The sequence below is a fragment of the Pipistrellus hanaki genome (genome assembly GCF_964339955.1).
Source record: "Pipistrellus hanaki genome assembly, chromosome: 8".
NCBI lineage: Eukaryota > Metazoa > Chordata > Mammalia > Chiroptera > Vespertilionidae > Pipistrellus > Pipistrellus hanaki.
The window spans coordinates 80,427,711-80,450,988 of record NC_140510.1 but is presented as its reverse complement, the minus strand read 5'-3'; the positions used below and the strand labels follow the sequence as shown (position 1 = coordinate 80,450,988).

General features: G+C 34.0%; 1 protein-coding gene across 1 annotated transcript in view; it reads left to right on the top strand.

Moving 5' to 3' along the window:
* The window catches only part of ERBB4 (erb-b2 receptor tyrosine kinase 4), an 823,165-nt gene that overhangs the window by 619,784 nt on the left and 180,103 nt on the right, over positions 1-23,278 (top strand). The window contains exons 17-18 of the mRNA XM_084891653.1: positions 17,099-17,231; positions 19,387-19,509. Coding sequence (XP_084747779.1) covers positions 17,099-17,231; positions 19,387-19,509 — 256 coding nt within the window. The remainder of the gene's footprint in view (positions 1-17,098; positions 17,232-19,386; positions 19,510-23,278) is intronic.

Here is a 23,278-nt window from a genome sequence, read left to right as displayed (position 1 = left end):
ATATATATATATTCATAAAAGAATCCAATTTATTTCACCATATATCTTAAGCATACATTGTAGTAGATCCTAAGTACCTTTTTTTTTTCCTGTATATCTAAAGAAATCTAATTAACTGGAGCCCCTTCTGTGATGTTGTTACACAGAATGATGTGTACATATTATATTAACTCAGATTGCTCTCTTCATGCTTTTTTCTTATTACAACAGCACATTTCCTAAGTAATCATTTTTTCATAAACATACACTTATTTTTACATACTATGCATGCAGGCAGGAGCTAATTAACGGAGAGCACTCTGATTTACCAACGAAATTCCTCTCAGTGATTTCATTCTCTGCTACCATCCACCTTCAAACCCAAAGTGATATAATTTCATTGTAATTTTATTGGGTCGGCAACTAAGTAATTGCGGGTTTCACACATATATGGCTTCAGTTGAATTTTTAGGTTTGCAGACGTAGTACAAATGTAAAACACATTTTGTATTTGATAGTTGGCTATTCAGCTGTTAATCAGTAAAAAAAGTTTTTTGATCAGTTTTGTAGTTTTTGTTTGGCGTTCGTTGAAAAATGGAAAATCAAAAGGAACATTTTCGTCATATTTTGCTTTTTTATTTCTGCAAGGGAAAAACGCATCACAAGCTCATAAAAAGTTATGTGCTGTTTATGGTGACGAAGCCTTAAAAGAACGGCAGTGTCAAAATTGGTTTGCCAAATTTCGTTCTGGTGATTTTTCACTCAAAGATGAAAGACGCTCTGGTCGTCCAGTTGAAGTTGATGACGCCCTAATCAAAGCAATAATCAATTCGGACTGTCACAGTACAACACGTGAGATTGCAGAGAAGCTTCATGTATCACATACATGCATTGAAAATCACTTAAAACAACTTGGCTATGTTCAAAAACTCGATACATGGGTTCCTCACGAACTGAAAGAATCACAGTTAACGCAACGCATTAGCAGCTGCGATTTGCTAAAGAAACGTAATGAAAATGATCCATTTTTAAAACGACTGATAACTGGCGATGAAAAATGGGTTGTTTACAACAATATCAAGCGGAAAGATCGTGGAGCAGGCCAGGTGAACCAACTCAAACAACATCAAAAGCTGATATTCATCAAAAGAAGGTTTTGTTATCAGTTTGGTGGGATTACAAAGGAATTGTCTACTTTGAACTCTTACCACCCAACCAAACGATCAATTCTGATGTCTACATTGAACAACTAACGAAATTAAACAATGCAGTTGAAGAAAAGCGGCCCGAATTGACAAATCGAAAAGGTGTTGTATTCCATCATGACAATGCAAGGCCACACACATCTTTGGTCACTCGGCAAAAATTAATGGAGCTTGGTTGGGATGTTTTGCCACATCCACCATATAGTCCTGACCTTGCACCATCTGATTACTTTTTGTTTCGATCTTTACAAAACTCCTTGAATGGTAAAAATTTCAATAATGATGATGATGTCAAATCGTACCTGATTCAGTTTTTTGCTAATAAAAAACAGAAGTTTTTTGAACGTGGGATTATGATGCTGCCTGAAAGATGGCAAAAGGTCATTGATCAAAATGGGCAATACATTAAAGAATAAAGTTATTTAGTTCCATGAAAAAATTGTCTTTGATTTTCTTTAAAAAATCCGCAATTACTTAGCTGCCGACCCAATACAATAACCCAGTAGTAAAGAATGAATAATAAGGGAAGCAAAAATACACCTCTAATAAACTCCAAATGCTTGTAGCCATTGCAATTTTTATGACATTCTGCTCTTTGCCCAGAGTAAAGAATTCCATATGTTTAAGTCATTTATAGAATAATTATAGTTACTTTTAGTAGAGTAAAAATAAACAATAATACAAAAATATCTTTTCATAAAAAGTTTACTTGTAGAGGGGAAAATAAATTCTGTTTTTAGATGAACAAAGCATTATCTACACCCAAAGCTACCTCTTTCCCTTGAACCTCTAGATCCCAAATCCTATAGTTCAGATCCCAAGTTCAAATCCCAGAATGGATAGCTAAATTATTCTAAAACCAAAAAATAAAGGACCAGTGGGAAAAATCTCAACATTTTTCCAAAGCCTTCTCAGATTTAGAGGCTTGTTGTCACCATTCTTTAAAAAATGTCCTAGTATATCTCAGTTGCACTAAATTATTATACTATTGTATTTTTTGTGAAAAATATATGAAAATACTCATCACCATTACCATTTGACTAATGGGGAAAGAGGTTCAGAGAATTAAGCAATCCATAATAATAAGAGGGTAATATGCTAATTAGACCAGACATCTTTCGGGCGGCATTCCAGAGGTCTTTCCTGAAAAAGCAAGGGCTGTAGGGAAGCCAGCCTGGGTCCCAGAATTTACCAACGAAATTCACCAGCCTGTGGGTGGCCCAGAGGATGGAAGCCTGGGTCCTGGGTGCCTGCTGGCAGCAGGAGGATAGAAGCCTGGGTCCTGGGTGCCTGCTGGCAGCAGGAGGATGGAAGCCTGGGTCCCAGGTGCTGGAGGGAATCCAGTGCTAGCTGCTGGGGGAAGGAAGGCCTCTTGCACAGATTTTCATGCATTGGGCCTCTAGCTTATAATCATCACTTAGCTAGCATGTGGCAGGACCAAGATCTGTGTTCCAGTGTGTCTGATTCTAAAAAACACATTTTTTTTTTCTAACAGACTGGCTCCCAACTAGAACAGTTAAGAGCTACTTCTAGGATGAGGATGACTGAATATTTTATAGTCTCCTTAAACAGTGTCACCCTTTGTCTTTCTCTTAGCCCTAAATTTCCTTTTCCTATTGAGCCTTTCTCCAATGTCTAGTATTTTGCTTGTTTCCACACAACATCTTTTAGTCTAATAGTATATATGGCAATACTTCCCACAATCTAAGCATATACTCCTGTATATTGGAACATAATGTGTGTATATATATATAATTTGAGTCTCATTTGGAATATCTTTAGAGAGTGAAAGGTTGGAGATACAGGGGAGGAAAGAGGTCATTAATCATGGTAGTCTCCTAAAAAACAAAACAAAACAAAACAAAACAAAACAAAACAAACAAACAAACAAACAAACTAGAAATGTGAGCCAAAGGAAATGTGAAAAGATTAGATTTGGAGATTAAAAAAACAACAACAGTACAAAAAGACATCACCTGGTCCTCCAGAGAGAACAAGTAGAGGATACAGAAAGGTGTAGATAGATGAATTGACAAATGCTGAGAGAGTTTCTGTTGAATGTTCTACATTCTCTTTGAAGTTGTAGATGAAGTTATCTTACCAAAAGGAAGGAGGGTTTTGGTGTCTCTGCATGTTAAAGAGATGATGGTTTTGAATATTAAATTCCAATAGAAAGTATGCTAATTTTTGCATTTAAAATATTCTGTCACTAATTCATAAATCATCAATAATTCTCAATGTGCTACTTTACATGTATCAAATCAAATGTCAACATATTTTACTTTTCCATGGAAAATGGCAGGTTATGATTTGATATCAGTGATTCTGGACTCATTAAATTAGAAGATCACTAAATATTTATTCAGTGTCTAACAGCATCCTGTATGCATTATGAGAAATTAACAGATTTCAATACCTGTAATGATAATTGCAAATGTTGATATATAAGAATGATGCCAAATTACATCATTACTAAAAACATCAACAGTTGTGTAGGAACAGAGCATTAGTATATCAGGAAATCATACTGAAATATTTTTCAGTATGCTTTTTGGAAATACTCTTAAGTAAGGAAATACGATGAAGAATATCTCACAAATGAAATATCTTTGGCTTTCTGATTGTACTGATGTAACTAAATTTATCCTCAAGCAATGATTACTGTCTTAGCAATTAGTGCTATACACTTCCTTTTTAAATCTAGAGCAAGTAAATGTAAAATTCATTACTCTGATGGGTAAAGCTCACCAGGCATAATATAGGTATTTTTTTCTTCCTCTTTAAAAGATTGTTTTCTTTGAATATATTTTAAAATAAAATGAAAAATTATAAAAGTAATACATATTTAGTGTTTTAAATAGAGATGTATGTGTTTACATGTTTGTTCTTGCACACATATATCTGTATACTAAGATATATACAATAATAAAGAATTTTGCTTATGGAAAATATATGGAAATATATTCCACACATTATCAGCAACTTTCTTTACTCACTGAATAGTGCATTATGGATAGCCTTTTGGATCACTATTACTTTCGTATAGTTGCATTTATTTTCTATTGATGTACTACCAATCCCCTATTAAGAGATTCCTTACTACTTTTAGATTATCTGAATAATTCTGATACTGTACTGAATAATTTGTACTGAATAATTCTGTACAAAACAAAGAAATTTTAAAATATTATCTCTTGAATATCCAAAGCAATTCATACCATCAAATGCGGCCTAATATAAATAGTATAACTAACTGCAATAATAGAAAAATAATAGGCAAAGAATATATTGAGAAATTAATATTAAAGCTAGGAAGAGAATCTGGTTCATGTAGATGTTTTTTGTTTTATTTTGTTATGTTTTTACTGTAGTAGTAATGATTTCTTTTGCATGCAAATGAAATGTTTTCAGGCAAAGTGTAAAGTTGAATTGACACTTTGTCTGAAACCATTTATATTATTTTAATGTTTAAATTGACTTAGATTCCATTTTTTCTTTGTTTACATTATCTAAATCTGTATTCCAAACATATTCAGAATCCTAATGTCTTTTAAGCAATCATTTTAGTAAAAAATGTGTTTTCCCATAATTAAAAATGCGTTTCAATCAGGTATTGGACATTTATTTAAGTTTAGAAAAGAATTATATTGCTAACCATTATTATTAAATTACTAGAGGCCCGGTGAACAAAATTTGTGCACTCAGGGGTAGGTGGGCCCCTCAGCCTGGATTGCAAAAGGATGCAGGCCAGGTCAAGAGACCCAAGCTGTGCACAGTCGGAGCTGGGGAGGGACACAGGAGGTTGGCCCAGTGGGGAGGGGCCATGGGAGGGCTCCAAGTTGTGTCCAGCCCATTTTGCTTGGTCCCAATCAGCCAGATCCCAAAAGCAAACTAACCTACTGGTCAGAGTGTCTGCCTCCTGGTGGTCAGTGCACATCATAGTAAGCGGTTGAGCAGCCTTAGCATATCATTAGCATATTACTCTTTGATCAGTTGAATGGCCAACCAGATGATGAACACTTAGCATATTACGCTTTTATTATATAGGATTTTTAATGTTTTTATTAGTTTGGTCACAGTCAACCTCTGCTTAATATATAAAGTAATCTATTCTATGTTAAAATAATTACTTAAAGCAAGATGCAGTGACCAAAAGTCTTTGCAAAAAAGGTTTGCCTTTTCCCCCGAGTCCTCTGTGGAATATTTTAAAAGAGATACAATCAGCCTCACCCTCTCATCTTTTTCCTTCAGTTACTTCCAACGTATTATGAAACCAGAAATTAGAAAAATTGGATATTTATGTTAGCCAAGTTAAATGCTAATTAAGAACTTTTTTGTTGTTGTTTGTTTGTTTTTATTGATCTACTAGTATAATATTTCCTTGAGGTTAGTAAAACTTTTTACTACTTTTGAATTTTCACAACTTGAGAACAGATGACAATGAACATAATGTCCATTACAAGATATTTGAATTCCAAAATGTATCCTAGAGGAAGCTTTACAAGCTTTTATTTAGTGGTACATGTATGTGAAAGTATAGGGCACCCTCTCCCTCCCCCAAAACACACAAAAATACCAAAACAACAATAACAACAACAACAACAAAAAAAAAAAACGTATTCAGTCAAGAATGATATAGGTAAAGCCTCATGAATGACCAAGAGAGTGTGAACATTAAGCAGACATAATAGATGCACCATGGTTACTAACTATTATCTGGAAAGGAATGACCATTGGTTTCATGTTTTAGTTTTATAAATCTTATTATCTTGAGATAATTTACCCAGTAGTTTAAATACAAGGAAAGAAGAAAATGGTGGAAAATCTGGATATATATTTCTCTTTTCAGCTAGGATCTTACTTGGCTAAAAAAAAAAAAAAAAAAAAAAGCCAGATATCAGTTGGTTTCAATAAATAGTTTTCTGTGTTGTTCTTTTAATATAATTAAAGGCTAGAAGTAAGAGAATTGTTGCCATTGATTCCAACAATCACTAACATCTGTGCAAAAATTTATGTAATTTTCTTAGCTTTCTGTTTTGGTAGAAGAAGGCTGCTGTAGCTGGAAGGACAGAGTGGAGGGACAAGCTCAATCAGCTGTACCTGTCCTTTCTCAGAATCCCTTTCTCCAACTTTTGCTTTCCTCTCATTGGTCAGAAATGTGTTCACACCAAGATGCAGAGAGACTGGGAAAGTTACTTAACTTTTTAAAAATTACTAAATTGGAAGGTGTTAAGGAGCAGGCATATAGGAACGACTCTTGGTTTAGTCAACCAGGAACTTGGACACAGTGTGGTGGTGTGAGAGATCAACTGAACTACAACAGGCAAAGTGCCAGAGTCTTTTCCAGCATCTAGAAGGGTTCGAGAGAAAGGGCTGCTGTAAGTGATTAGAGTCCAGAGGAAACATAATTTTGGAAGGCATTTTGTGCAATCAGAGGATCTTTGCTGTAGGAACCATGTTTTGCTTGTCTCAGAACCATTTTCTTTTTATTAACACAAATTGTCCTAAGGCAAAGTAGATATACAGATCAAAGGCAAGGTTTAGTATACAGAATCATTTGTCAGACTGGGGGAACTCCTATGGCTGTTCAAGTATTTGACCAGTAGGAGGCAATAGCATGTAGTTTGAAATCCCCTCAGCTGTCTGGCAGCAAGCAATCATTTATGCATCCTTTTCATGTTTGGGGAAATGCCCTTTGCCATCTCCACCAGGCAGTAATATGTATTTTCCAGCCCTTGCTGAAGGCTCAAGGTCCACAAACCTTTTGATGAACTTCTTGCACTTAGGACCTGCTGGAATTAACTTACGGCAGCAAACAAAATAATAACTGGTTTCAGGATTATGTCCAGTGCTTTTATAAGAATATGTTACTTTAACAATCAGCATGGAATAAGCAAATATTAAACATGTGCAGAGAAGTATTAAACAACTCTTACCATTGTCTTTTCATTACAGATATTTAAAATTGTGCTTTTAAGTTTAAAAAATAGGAAGTTCTTAAACTGTTGAAGTAAATATGTGCTTTTAAGTGTTTATTTAAGATAAATAGTATGTAAATAATTATTGAAGAAAACTATTTATTTGGTTATTTATTTATGTAACAAGTAGAGGCCCGATGAATGAAATTTATACAAGAGGCTCAGCCCCCACCAATCATGGCAATTGTTTTGGCCCCTGCCACCATGATTTCATCCAAAAGGACATCTGGTCTAATTAGTATATTATGCTTTTATTATTATGGATTATTTAATAATAATTTTTATTAAATGTTATTGTCTCTTTTCATGAGACAATAACTTTGCCGTCAAAGAAATAAAAGATATCTGTGACAGTCCTACCACTTTAAAGGATTTACATTTGTACTTTAAAAAATAGAAACACCATTATTTTACCATTTAGCACTGAATATATAAATATACTTATTTCTCTCTCAAAAGTTATTTGAAATTTAAACATAATTCTTGAAAATAAAACTCTTAAATGGCAACTTTATTCTAGAACTTCTAGTTGAGCTAAATTAAACTAGAAATTAGTATATGCCATGAGATATGTTAGAGTTAAGTGATATAGATTTGAAATAATTTTTGTCCTCAAATGGATAGATTGTACCTAAGTAAAAAGAGGAAATGATTAATAAGAGGCAAGCATTTGATTATATGTTTATAAATTTTGAACTAGCTTTAATAGATGTGGCATGTGGAAGAAAACAGAAAGATAAAATTGTCCTTTACCAAATAAGAGAGATTTAGAGAGGAGCAGGCAATACTTTTGGGGAAGAGAGGGAGTATTGGAATTAAATATTATTTTAGAATTAATAAGGACGGTATATAAATATCTGAGTAGAGACATCAAGAAGGCAACTGAATATGAATTTAGAAGGCAGGTCTGGACAGAAGCTACATGTTTGCTTGTCATTTCATAGATAAAGAGTTGGGTGATGTCATATCTAGAGAGAAAATGTAAGTAGAGAAGAGAAATGCAATGATCAAGTCCTGGAAACTCCTACATTTAAAGGTCAGGGAGATTAGGAGAAAGCTGCAGAAAGTACTACAAAGGACTGACCAGGTAGAGGAGACACTTGCAGGAAGTGCTCTGGTGGAACTTCTAAGGAAACACTGTTTTGAAAAAGGGAAAGCAGTCACTTTTATGAAATGTTACCACCTGACTGGTTAAGATTATGACTGAGATGTCCTGGCTGGGTGACTCAAATTGGTTGGAGCATCAATCTGTGCACCAAGAGATTGCAGGTTCCATTCCTGGTTAGCACACATATATGGGTTTCCCATTTGATCCGTGGTTGGAGGATGTAGGCAACTAATAGATGTTTCTCTCTCTTAAAAAAATCAATGAAAGTATATCCCCCTGTGAGGATTAAAAAACAAAATATTATGTCTAAGAAACGACTGCTAAAATTGACAGACAATAAGGAAACCACTGGTGACTTTGATGAGAGCTGATGTGCTGGAGAGACAGAGATTAAAAATGTGATAGGAGTAAATTCAAGAATCAAGAGAAGGAAAGTGAAGTGAGCAATTAGAGATAACTATTAAGAAGATAAATGCAAAGAACCTATTTTGCTATTTTCACAATTGTTCCAAATACGAAAACATCTCATCAAATAGAGTAATTGTACTTTCTTAAACAAATTATTACCCAAAATATCCCATTTGCTATTTGATTTATTTAGTGATAATTATTGAGAATTTTAAGGAATGTTATTAAGAGGTATAAAGCAATAAACATTTGGAAATAATGTTCACTAACCTCATGGCATTTATAATTTACCTGAAAATAAAGAATCCACAGAGAATAATTGCAAATAACTAAGTCAATGTTAGTCTAAGAATATATAAGAGAGACCCCGAGTGCTAGGGAGAGATATTCATGTAATATGATAGCAAAATGTAAGAAATTGGGTCACAGGGATGGCAATAAAAGTGAGGGTGTTTATTAGCCTTTGGTAGTTTATGTCTGGAACATACGGTTGTTCCTATGAAAACTACTACATCATAAAAAAATAAAAAGTAAAAAGTGAAGCAGCCTTTATAGAATAGATATGTTTATGTTTTTCAATTAAAGGACTTACTTTATAAATTTTAGTATTTAATGCCATACTACATTCTCCGCAAAGGGGCTGCCATAAGGGCTCAAAATGAACAGAAACCCATGTAGGTTTTACTAAGGCATCTGGCTGCAGCATGTGCTAGCAGAGGTGAAGAGCAGCGCCATGTACAACAGCATGAACGGGGTTTTGAATGTATTAAATATGTATTTTAACAGCGTGTTCTGCTTGCAAGTGATTGCTCTCAACAGGTCAGTAAGAGATAAGAACAAAACAGATTGAAAAATCAAACCACATACAATAAAAGTGTATCCAGAAAACAAACAAACAAACAAAAAAGCTGGGGGAGGAAATAAGAAAGAAAACAAACAAACAAACCCTTGAACTATGCTTTCTCTGTTTTGCATTTTTAGCTTTGGGGGTGTGGAGGTAAAGTAGGGGGTGGGGGATTCAGAGGGAATGACATTGTTATTTGTAGCTCTCTTTAATTAAAAAAGTGTAGTGCTACTAATAAAATAAACACAGAAGTTTCAAAATTACAGGAGAAACAAGTGGACACAGATGTTCAAAAGCAGATAAAAATAATGACATAGCCATAGATGCCTCAGTGCCTCTAAATTGCATATTCAAAATAACAAAAAACCTCTTTCTTCAAAATGTCTTCCTTCTGATTTTTCTCTGTCAATTGTTGCCAGAAAAGAAAAAAGAAAAAGAAAAAGAAAGAAAAAGAAAAAGAAAAAAGAAAAAACAGGCATTTTACCAGCAAAATGGGTTTATTTGGGCATGGTAGAGGAAGAGCAATTTGGGGCAAAAAAAAAAAAGTGTGGCAAACCAGAGGCAAGTCTAGAGAACAGAGGGAAAAGGCCTGCTTTTACAGGGGAAAAGAGGAAGCTGGACATTTGGAAAAGTGAGGGTGGTAACGGCTTCTCATTGGCTGAGTGTGGCAGTTCCTCATTGGCTGAGTGTGGGTAACGGCTTCTCATTGGCTGTGTGTGTGGCAGTTCCTCATTGGCTGAGTGTGGGTAACGGCTTCTCATTGGCTGAGTGTGGGTAATGGCTTCTCATTGGCTGAGTGTGGGTAGCAGCTTCTCATTGGCTGAGTGTGGCAGTTTCTCATTGGCTGGGCTGTAAATCCCACCACAAACCTGAAGTATCCAAATGAAGAGGCTCAGGTGGTGATTGACAAAGGTGTTTGTCCTGGCAATGAGAAATTCTCCTGCTGTGTAGTCTTCCTGTTTGGGATTTGCATGGCGGTGTGTGAGAGCGCCCTCTTCAGGGCTTCCCTCCTCCAATTTAAATGAGGTTTCCTTTAGTTATTTGTAACAGAGTGAATGAATGGCCTCATCAGCCTTCCACTCACCCAGGCACAGGGAAGGGTTCAGCCATCTTTGATGACTCTTATATGTCCTCACCTTGAATTTATACTTAAAAAAACAACAACAAATGTTTTCTGGTATTGTATTGCCTTTCTGCCTCATCCCTTTACTTCCCGAATCTATCCCTCATTGCCATTGCTGAGGACTATTAAAATAGTCAGCTAACTAGTCTTCTTAAAAATACCTTTGTTTCCTGGTTTCTCTTTGTGACTTGCTACCAGAATATTTCTCATATAAGCTTATCATCATATTTGAATGGAAACAGAAGGCTTTTGAGCTAAAGCTGCCAAGATTCAAGTCTTGCCCATTCTAGTCTTGCTTGTGACCTTGGGCAGATTGTATGTAACTCACCACAGATGCATCATACATAATTAATTATGTTGGAAGAATTCTTTGGCATCACATATATATAACACCTGCTAAAAGTAGCTTCATTCTTTAATCTTGCAATGTTCAGTGAGCCTGCACAGATATCTAAACTCCTGGCATTTGCACCCACAATTGTACCTGCCTCTGAAACTCTTCTCCCATCACACCTCCTCCAAATCTTAAAAATTCTTAAAGGCTATTAACTCATCAGTGACCACTCAGACGTCCTCTCAGAAGGAAAGGAGGCTACCAGCAGGCAAAATAAGTAGAAAACTTATCTGAATGAAAAGAATGATACTTCTAAAGGATGACACTTCCTTAATACGTTTGTGAAAGCATTTTATTTTTAAAAAACGTTTTCTTCTAAGGCGAGGATTGGGGTGTATAAGAAGCATACTAAACAATTCAAAAATGTTTATGTACAGAATTGCATTTAAAGAGAAGTGGAACTATTACTTTAAAAATTAGGTTATAAATTCTCAGAAAATGAGACTCCTTACATCTGTATTATGTAATTTATTGTGCGTAGTAAACATTGCACAAATGTGTGGCTTCATGCTTTGGAAGATATAGGGAGATGCATTTTGCAATAGGATATAATCTTAACCGATAACATAGGCAACTGAAATTACAGTCCTTCAACGAATGCCAATTTTGAGGTTAAAGAACATTTAGCATATGAAACAAAGAATGTTGTCTGTAACGATTTAACCTCCTCCACTTTTTTCCAGAAATCAGAGTTTGTGAAAAAATATTTATTGCCTTATGTGAAACTAATAAATTCCATAACATGTTGAACCATTTTGGTAGGTAATACAACTGAAGTTAAGGCCATTGTCTTCAATTTTTTAATCTTTTGGCATATTGCTTCAGATTACCATGTCTATATAATGAGTACATAATAGGATACAGTAGTGCTTAGTAGATAATATATTTTTAATTAAAACTTTCCAATGTTTTGTTTGTGGCATTATACATATTTATATGTTTGAACTATGTAGACAATGATAAAACTGCTTTACCAAAATTGATCTGAGCTCATACAAAGACCTTTTATGTTTTTACCATATAAAATTATGTTTATGTTGTTGGTTAAAAGAGTTGAATTTCACCAGGTCAAATTCCCATTCACTGTTTTATTTATACAAATTCAGTTATTTGTCAATTATACCTCAATTAATCTGGAAAAAAACTCAGAGGTGTAAATTTCATAGGTGAGTTACAGTTAGTCTTAGGATGGTGTCTCTAATCATAGAATGATTGCTTCAAAAATCAAATGTACAAGTGGTATACTTTCATAGGTGAGTTACAGTTAGTCTTAGGATGGTGTCTCTAATCATAGAATGATTGCTTCAAAAATCAAATGTACAAGTGGTATACTTTCATAGGTGAGTTACAGTTAGTCTTAGGATGGTGTCTCTAATCATAGAATTATTGCTTCAAAAATCAAATGTACAAGTGGTATACTTTCCTCTGACTTGTAAACAAACAAAATATCAAGGATATGTGTAAACATTGCCTATAAAAAGAAGGAAGGAATTACTGTGAAACTGTTAGACATTTTTCCATCATTAACCCTAGAAATAAAGAATACAGATGATATTATACTGCTGATATTTCCACTGAGATTTTTTGAAACTCTGTATTAAATAATATGTAACATTTACATATTGAAATATTATTGAAAAAAATTATTTTAACACATGAAGAAAAATCACGAAACATTAAAACCTGCTTAGGAAGAGGGAGAATATGCTGAAGGTTATTTTTTTTCAGTACTTCATGTATATCCTGGTCATATTTAAGACAAAACAGAAGAATCTCAAATTGTAATCAAAGCATTGAGACATACAAATACTGTAACTGTCAACAGTGGCCTGCATCAGATTCTGACCCAGATCACATTCATTTCCTCAAAAGGAAAAATGTGTCATATTTATAGAGCAGGTGGAATTCTGGGTCAGAATAAGCACAATTTGCAGGAAGAAGAAAAAACGTGTTAATGTGGCTCTCCTTGCCCTAGGCAGTAACCCTTACTTAACATGTCTTCTGTGGAATTTCAGTGTTTCCTAGTGCTTCAAGGTCTCCTGTTTCAAATCCGAGCTACTTTGGGGAAGGCTGATCAGAGTGGCCATGCAGAGGCTCTGTCCGGAGGGGAATAGACACTGCTGTTGGTGCCTTCCTTAAAGGAGATGCAATTTTTAAAGTCCCCCTTCCCCCAAACACCCTCTTAACTGAGAAAACAAACGAATCTAAGTAAAGAACAATGTCACTTACCCACTCCAATAAAGGTATAAAGTGTTTATTAAATTTAAACTACCATGAACATAGTAATGCAGATGAAACAAAAATCTGATGAGAATCACAGTAGTAGGATGTAAGTAAATGTAATATCAAAGAGTTTCTTAGAACCCCTAAATAAACACACGTGCATTTTTGTTCTCTACTATCAAATGTAGATATTGAAGAAAAATCTGATGAATCATATTTGGTTACTTTAAAAAAACAATTATATTGAATCATATGTAGAGAGACAACATGACATAGCTAAAAATAATTAATGGACTTGAGATTCTAAGATGTAAAATGTTAGCATTATTTTTTTATGTTTGAACTTATCTAGGTATATTAACTATGTGAGAGCCTATTTTTTATTAAGTGTGGAGTTTATATGATCTACATTACATATTGTAAAAATAGACAATGCTTATAAAAAGAAATATTCATGAAAATATATAAGTATTATTAGAATGGAAAGTTTATGTTTAATCTATTAAATTATTTGAGTTTAAGGGTAGTGTATAGGACAAAATAAGTCTCAGACTTGCCTCTATGGAAGTGAATGCTCTCTATGTGTGGATAGAAAGTCTTTGGCATTTTCATTTCTATTAGATCACTTCCCATTTAAAATGAAATGAATTGTTATGACACTACATGTTTTATAAAACCCATCAGTACCTTGACTTTGATGTCAGTCGAATCTTATATTTCTCTTATATAAACTTGCTATTTTAAAACTGCTTACATAGTTAATACAATAATGAAAATGTTATTTTCAGAGTTGTGTTTTCTATCTCAGTTGACAAGTGATTGTAAGAATTTTATTTAAATAAAGAAACAACATATTTTTGATCAACTATATGATTTCTGTTAGCAAGAGCAAATTAAGAAACATAGAGTACATTTCTGAAAATACATTTAACCTCTGGCCTATGCTAGACTCATGCTTTTGTCTGATGGCCACTATGAATGTGCCAGAAGGAAGCTAAAGTATAGGAATGATAGCAATGTTACCTAGTTATGTCTTATATAATTACAGAGAATCATCTCATCTGACCTTAATTTATGAACCATTCATTCTCACACACTATATAAAGACTTGTTAGCTTGAGGTCTCTTTAATTCTCTAAATTGGACTAACAATTAGTTGGATGAACATTTATTGCTCATATGTATAAGAAGAAACACTTTCAGAAATATAGACTAGTTGGTAATAGTCAGCATTAGTCCTAGGGGAATGTCCAGGTTGCTGGCTCAGTCCCCAGTAGGGGGCATGTGGGAGACAGCCAATCAATGATTCTCTCTCATTATTGATGTTCCTCTCTCCTCCCTTCCTCTCTGAAATCAATAAAAAAATATTTTTTAAATAACCAAGTAAACATTCAAGAAAAGAAAGAAAAAAAGTCAGTATTATAAAAAACAAAACAAAAAACTTTTAGACCAAGCTTGTCAAACTCAAAGGCTAACATGGGCCAAATAAACAAGGTATGTGGGGCATGGGGCACGAGTTTGACATGCTTGTTTTAGACAATGATTTATTTTTTGTGTTTTTTTTTTAATTTAATAAACTTTTATTTCAAATAAGAAATAAATACATTGTAGAAAGTTAGAAAATTCTCACCAGTAAATATACAAAAATAAGAGCACCATAGTCATACTATTCAGAGACAAGTACTGATTAGTGTCTTATTGTATACTAGTAGCCCTGTGCATGAAACCATGTGCCAGTAGCTCACAAGTAGCTCACTGCTGCCCCCCTGTAGCTCTCCACCCACTGCCCCGCCCTCCTGTAGCTCCCTTCACCCTCCTACCCAGTAGCCCTCTCATAGCTTGCTGCCCTGCCTTCTGTAGCTCTCCACTGCCCACTTGTAGCTCTCTGCCCCACCCTCCTGTTGATCCATAACCTGTTCTTTACGTTTCACAGCATAACCACAATTTGCATATCACATCGTTATTATATAGTTATTACAGATCTTTTTACATGCATCTATGCATACACATACACACACACACACACACACACACACACAAAGAGTCTCAATTTTCCCTACTTTTAATCCTACTGTTTTATAACCCAATATTTCCAATTTCCAATTTCTGGTCTGTAGTTAGTGATCCTTCTTAGCACACAAACACAAAATAAATAAATGCCAAATAGATAATTTGTTATCATTTACAGTGACATTGATATATATTTTTATAAATACATATCTCTTATTATTTGCAAAATAAACAGGATGAGTTTAGAGTTTAGTGCAAGTTTAGAGTTAGTAACAAAATGTTGGGCACTATTCTAAACCATACTTAAATCCTTTTCAATTAAAAATTGGGCCAAGAAAACAAAAATACACTCTTTTTTTAGAACAGTGGTTTTTCAGGGATATGTTAAGCACTTGAACTAAAATTTTTACCTTGAGTTGAAAATTTAAAATATTTTCTGAAGTACATATATACTAATAGATACTACTGTGTCTAGAATAAGAAATTAAAGCCACAAATATTACTTTTAAAGAAATATTTTAAATTTATGTTTTAATTTTATCTTAAAAAACAATATAAATTCACTTTAAAACTACATCTTGCTGACCAGCGTGGCTCAGTTTTGAACATTGGCCTGTGAATCAGGAGGTCATGGTTCAATTCCCAGTCAGGGCACATGCCCAGGTTACAGGCAGAGGAAGGGAGAGGGATAGAGTGTTAGAAACATCAATCAGCTGCCTCCTGCACACCCCCTACTGGGGATGTGCCTGCAACCAAGGTACATGCCCTTGACCGGAATCAAACCTGGGAACTTTCAGTCCGCAGGCTGACACTCTATCCACTGAGCCAAACCGGTTTTGGCAATAAATTTCTTTTATCATTGACATTTCTATCTCTATCTCTCTCCCTCTCTGAAATCAATGAAAACATATTTCAAAACAAAACTATATATTAGCTAACAATGTTAAGAGTAAAAATCTCTTCTCAGTCTCTTTCTAATCCCTTTTTTGTTCTAATAACACCTTTGTATGTAATGCCTAATTTGTAAACCTGTTTTATGGCCAAACGATGCTTAGGCATACTTTTGATAATAATATATACTCCTGTCATAACTCTGTCTGATTCACTTTTTATCTTTCCTGTCAACAGAGTTGCCTTTGCCAGAGTTTGAAATAGCACTTCTGCCAATGCCCCTCTTTTATTGGTACCCTCATATTTCAGAGGAGTGGGGTTCAACAAGGCGTGATTTGTGTAGACATTTGACAATGTCTGGAGGTAGCATCATGACCGGAAGTCAGAGGTGCTACTGCCATCTGGTGGGTGGAGGCTAAGGCTGCTTCTAACCATCCCAAAAAGCACAAGACAGCCCCCCACAACAAATATAATATCAAGCCCACAATGCCAAATGTGCCACTGTTGAGAAAGCCTATTTTAGAGAAAATGTTGAAAATAATTTTACATAATACCACAATCTAATTAAGATGTATTTTTCATTCACTTATAGATAAAGTTACATTAAAATAATTCAGAATGCTCCTATATTAACATTTTTTCCTGAGTTCTTCATTGTTACCACATTTTATCTATATTTTTAAATGAAATTGCATGTTGTGGCTGCTCATATCCAAAAATGAGTTGTATGTGCATGAATTGTTATTCGGAAAAAAAAAACAAAACAACTACCTGTTTTATCATAAAAGTTTTGTCACAGCTCTAATGCATTTTTATTTTTATTGCATCTTCTAACTGACTAGATTTGTGATCTGTGGCTGTGTACAACTGCTCTTTGATCTTCCTCTGTCTTCTCTCATACTTTTTTTCCCCTTCTTCTCCATTCTGGTTGGCAGAACTCCTCTAATCGCAGCCGGAGTCATTGGAGGCCTCTTCATCCTGGTCATCGTGGCTCTCACGTTTGCGGTTTACGCGAGAAGGAAGAGCATCAAGAAGAAAAGAGCCTTGAGGAGATTCCTGGAAACAGAGGTGACCTGTTTCTCTCTTCTCCTGGCATGTTTAGGGATTCTCATTAGGTTTAGAGGATTTATAAAACACTTAATTTCTAATCCAAGTGAAAATTTTGTTCAGAGGGTTTATATTTTATAGTATGCTATATAAAACTGATGAAAAATATTGGAGTGTACAGTAAAAGTAGTCAAGGCAGGTCCATGGCTTAAAGAGGATAAAAAGCAGAGGTCAAGAAAATTACCGTATTGAGGAAAAGGTGGCTGTGTCTGGGGGGGCAGGGTCCAACTACCAAGTTTTAGTACTATGTCTAAAATGATCTGGATAGAGGGTATCTTAGTAGCAGATCTAGAAAAATGTTAGGAACAGAATTTTTCTAGTTCAAAATAAAGCCAGGTAGGCAAGCAGTGTATGCTTTAATTGGGGTCCTTATTCCAGCAGAGAAAGGCTGAGCTTCCAGGAGAAAGCTTAGTGTTGCAATCACACAGACCTTACCGCCCAGTTTATGAGATGCATTTAATCTTGTGTCTGTCAGTCATTGGGAATATGTAAATTACCATATAGTATTATAATTTCTTTTCTATTGCTACACTGAGTTCCCTAGCATGGAAGCTGATAGCTTTCACTGTCCTGGTTATAGGGGAAAAACAATGACAGAGGAATGTGTGTTACCAGATTCGGCCTAACTGGCATACTGTCGCTGCCTCCTGACACACACTCCTGCCAGGCTGAGCTATTCAGAGCTAATCTGTTCTGAGACACAGCCTTCCTTGGGATTTGTGTTTTTGTTTTTTTACTAATTGTCAGTGTGCCAGTCTAGATTTTTCTCTTAACAATAACAGAAATTGAAACATTCATTCATTCATACATTTTGCACACTGATAATGAATTAAGTTTTAGCTTTTTTTTCTCAAGAAATCATAATTAGATAGAAGAAGTTACTTTATAGTTACATATATTAAAAGGCTTCCTAAGGATTAGAGTTATCTAAAATTAGAATGGGCAGTCCCATTAAAAGACATGTGTAAACTTTAAAAAGGTAGTTAGTTGTATACACGGGACAGCATGGTAGTGATTTCTAGTTGAGCTGGATGTCTACAGAGCATCTTGGTTTCACTCTCACACATGTGAATAAGTTTGAGCACAGTGTGTGTGCTGTGTGTATTTTCAGCTTAGGTAGGATGCCAGAGGCAGATGGAATTTCCCTCGTGTTTAGCTTGGGGCAGTCAGTGAGAGAATTCTGGAAAGCGAATAAGTAAGATTTGGAGAGGAATTGAAGGCTTGGGACAGCAGTAGACATTTAGGTGACTGAATATAGAGGAGAGAAATTATGTCTTTTAACCAGGTGCAGAAAAACTCATTGTTAGGAAGAGTTGTTTCGTTTTGTTAATGTGGTGCTTTCTAAGAATGTCCTTCAAATTGGCATTTTATTATTAAATAAACTCATACTGATTGGTTCCAAAAGTAAATTCTATTACGTAGAAAGTTATCTATAAATTCTACTTATGTCGAAAGTTATGTAATACTAAATTAGATAATTATCGAATTCATTCCTATCTTTCTCTCAGTAAAAGTAAATACCTATGATTTTTATTATCTAAAATAAGGGGTATTTTTTAAAAAAAATATATTTTTATTACTTTAGAGAGGGAAAGAGAGAGAGAGAAACATCAATGATGAAAGAGAATCATTGATCGGCTGCTCCTACACATCCCACATTAGGGATCAAGCCTGCAACCTGGACGTGTGTCCTGATTGGGAATTGAACCATGACCTCCTGGTTCATAGGTCAATGTTCAACCACTGGTTCATGCTGGTTGGGCAATAGAAGAGGAATTTTTAAGAGGATTGACTTAAATCCTTAATATCCAAGTTGAAAATTTGACTCACATACTAGTGAACAGTTTGATAAAGCATGGTATATTGGAATGTATTTTAAGTGACATACTTTTCCAAAACTTTTGCTTCAGATTTTGTCTTTCTTCTGTTACAAAATAAAAGTAGGAATGGATATTTTTACAGATGCACTGTAAGCTTGATGCTTTGTTTTTCAAGGAAAAGTGTGCTTGCATGTTTTGTAGGTGTGAGAATGGGAACCAGTGAGGGATAGAGAAAGAAAGAGAAGTGCTGATTGTTGGATTGGGAGTTGTAACCTGTCTTTTTCTTTATTTTTTAGTTGGTAGAACCCTTAACTCCCAGTGGCACAGCGCCCAATCAAGCTCAGCTTCGCATTTTGAAAGAAACTGAACTCAAAAGAGTCAAAGTACTTGGTTCGGGTGCTTTCGGAACCGTGTATAAGGTAAGCAAAAAATCCATATGTACCATCAGTCCTTCTAAGTTTTTCCCATACGTGTTTTAATGAATAGCCAGGGTTATTGCTCTCATCAACTTATTCCCTTTCAATGTCCAGAGAGGAGAAGCTTTATAGTAAGGAGATGTTGATGTACAAATGAATTCATTAGTTTTTATTAATCAAGTTGGGAACGGGTACAAAGTGAGAGAACAGAAAACTTTGGTGCAAAGCCTAGGTTTAGTGCTTCCTCTCAACAACCTTTGGATCTCCTTTTGATATCATCTCCCATCTGATAAATTTTATCCTCATCCAAAATACCCAGCCCCCATCCCATTTTCCTGTCTCCTGCACAGAGCTCCACAAAATCTTAGACAGGCAGGTATGTGTCTCCATCGCTCCCTCTCCTTTTCCTCTCTTTCATTCAAACATCTCCCCATTTAGCTAATCTCTTTAGAACCCACAAAATGTGCTGGCTCCTTAGTAGGAGAGGACTAGAACCTAAACCACTTTTGTCTTTCTGGTAACATGTAGATTTAATAGGAAATTATCCAGTTTTAATGTCCTCACCATTGTATGAAAACTAAAAAAGTGAGAATATTTGTGAAATCCAGGTCAGGCAGAAGGAGAGGGTGACATCATGTGTTTTCAATAAGAGAAGCATTTCTGGAAAGGGAGAGTTCAAATGATGGCATTTGCATATTTACTTATTTAGCTTAATCACAAAACCAATTCAGAGTCCAGGCCCATGATTAACAATGGTGAAATTTATTTTTAAAGGTAATTAACAAGAAAAAAATTCTGTTTGGTCAGTGTTATATAGTTCTTGTAATAGTCATTATTCCAATTTCCAAATTTACTTTGCCAGTTTTATATATTTCTTAAAGCTACATGCAAGCCTACTTTTTTATAAACCTAAGAGTTATATAGGGATCTTAAAAATTTTGCATTTTTAAATGTTTAATTTTTCTATTTAAGACAAAATTTTTAAACAGAACATTTTAACAATTAAAATATAAATTTTAATTTTCCATACTGAATGCTTCAAAAGCAATAGAATTTCTTTAAAATAAAATTATTTTATTCTAAGGTTAAGTTTCTTAATATTTTAGTATACATGTTTTATTCAATTAAATTTAAAATTACTATTATTATCATTATTTTTATTTCCTTGAATTTTTATTGAATTATTGGGGTAACATTGGCTATTGAAATTATTAACTAAACATGTAATTGAATAGAAATGACTCTAGGCTTACTTAATGCCTTCTTCATATCATTTTTTTGTATGTTCAAAGAAACACAATTTATCCTGTTCCTCTATTTTTATTAATGTAGAAAATAATGAACTTCCATTTTAAAGACAATTCAATCATTAATTGATTACAGAAGACTATCACCCTTATATTTTTTTTTAAAAAATGATATGATTTGGAAATTGAATATTATTTTAAATTATAAGTACCATATGATTCAATACTATATATGATCTTGTGATCTCAACAGGGAAAATATTACCCATTTAGGTATTTTTAAAAGCTTTATTAATATTTTCACTAAGAACAAATATTTGTCTATTAACCATGATATACTTTTATGAAAATTACTTGCATTGAAAGGTTATGAATGTTCCATAGGTATGTTTGAGTGATAACTGTAGTGTGTCTATCATTTACCCTATGTCTTAAATAATATGTTCATTCTTACAAGGGCATACTGTTTAAACTATAAAGAATTTTTTTGACTATACAAGTGCAGATTGACTTCGGCAATTATTTGGTTAATTATTTCTCCTGGTTGGATATATTCTCTGTTTAAACATAAAAGATTTGAACCAATATTATGGGTATCTTTGTCTGGTGGGACCTAGAAATTAATGACTATACTTATTTAAAAAGCATTGCAAATTAGTTAACGCTGAATTCATATTTTTACTTCAAAAGTATCCTTTTGAAATATTTTAATATTGATGCAATAGCTTTATAGGTTAATCTCTCTGATGTTACCTTATTGAAATATGGTAAGTGTGTTCTCTACCATGGGTACCATCAGTGAGAAAAATGTAGCCTATGAGTAATGGGCTTTTGTTTTCCTCCCCCCTCCACATTTAAGCATTAATAATTTTTGAAAATTGTTATACAACAGGGAACTTGTTTTTGTTTTTTGGTTTTTTGCACTTGACATATAGATTTCCCTTTTCATTCTAAAAAGAATATAACCTTTATATTCACCTTCTAAAGGTTAACATCCATTTTTTTCTTTATTATTTTGACTCTTTAATAATTTTTGTTTAGACCACCCCTTACCTTATTACAACTTTGGGTATCACCAGTACATATTTTGCATAGAAGTACAATGTGGAAAAAAGTTTAATCTCTTCTTTATGACTATAACCAGCTAACTTTAAGAAAGACATTAAATAGAGATGTTCTGTTCAGGAATCACAGACTATTATTTTTGTGTTTTTTGTTTTTTTTTCTTTCTTTCATCTTAATGTTAAAACTGACCTAAGAAGATTCTTTCAATGTCAGGGCTAACAAATAAAAAAACAACAAGATTCTTAAAATACAACTTCATATTTGCTTATTTGAGACAATATACTTCATAAATGTTCTTATATATTGTGTAAATATACATATACAACATTGAATACTATGCAGCTATAAAAAGAAGCATCTATTACTCTTTGAGACAGATGGAGGGACTTGGAGAGCATTATGCTAAGCGAAAGAAGCCAGTCAGAGAAAGACAAGTATCACATGATCTCACTCATACGTGGAATCTAATGAGCAACATAAACTGACAAATAAAATAGATCCAGAGCATGGACGAATCTCAGAGGGAAGGGGAGAAGGGAGTTGGAAGAAGCTGTCCAGAGAACTTAGATACATAACCCATGAAGACAGAAATTAGTGTAGGCTGGGGGGTGTGGTGCAGAGTGCAGCGGGTAGATGGGGGAAGCAAGGGACATCTGTAATATTTTAAGCAATAAAAATATTTTTTAAAAGCACCTACCTCAGAGTATTATGAGAAACCCAATCAATTGTGTGGTACACAAAAGATCTCAATATTTCTTTTATTAAAATCTTTGTCATCTGTTAAAGAATGATCATTTTTTTTCCTCAACCAGCATTCTGACACCTGATAGTTGAATATTCTTTCAATATAATTTGAGAATGAAAAAAAAATTATTGTGTAATACACACATCCAACTAAGCCTTACCAAAATCATGGTCCTTATTCAAATGAGTTAGTTGTTTATGCAGAAATGCTGTTATTTAGTTTAATGTTGTACTTTATTTAAACTCTGTATACTTTCCCAATATACAGATCCTACTCAGATATTATAACTACATTTCCATAAGAAGAAAGAACTGGAAGTGGCCAAACTAAATATTTTATATTACTTTGGAGATAAAAATCCTTGATACACAACACTATTTAATAATATAGACAAATTAATATGTGCTTAATATTCCCTAGTATTTGCCTTTGGAAACTAATTCTTAAATAATCACCTTAGAAAATTAATTTGTAAATCAAACTTCAGGAACATCAGAACATTTTTTTTTCTTTTTCTGGTTTCAGAATTAATTAGATAATATTAAAGCTGCAAAAAACCTCTTATATTACTTAGTCCAACCTTCTCAATTACAAATGAGACAATTTGAAGTTCAAAAATTGGAACAGCCTTCTAAAAGTCTTGGAAAGTTGATGATATAATCACATCAAATATTTTATTATATCTTGTTTCAATGATTTTTCACTATTCACCGAC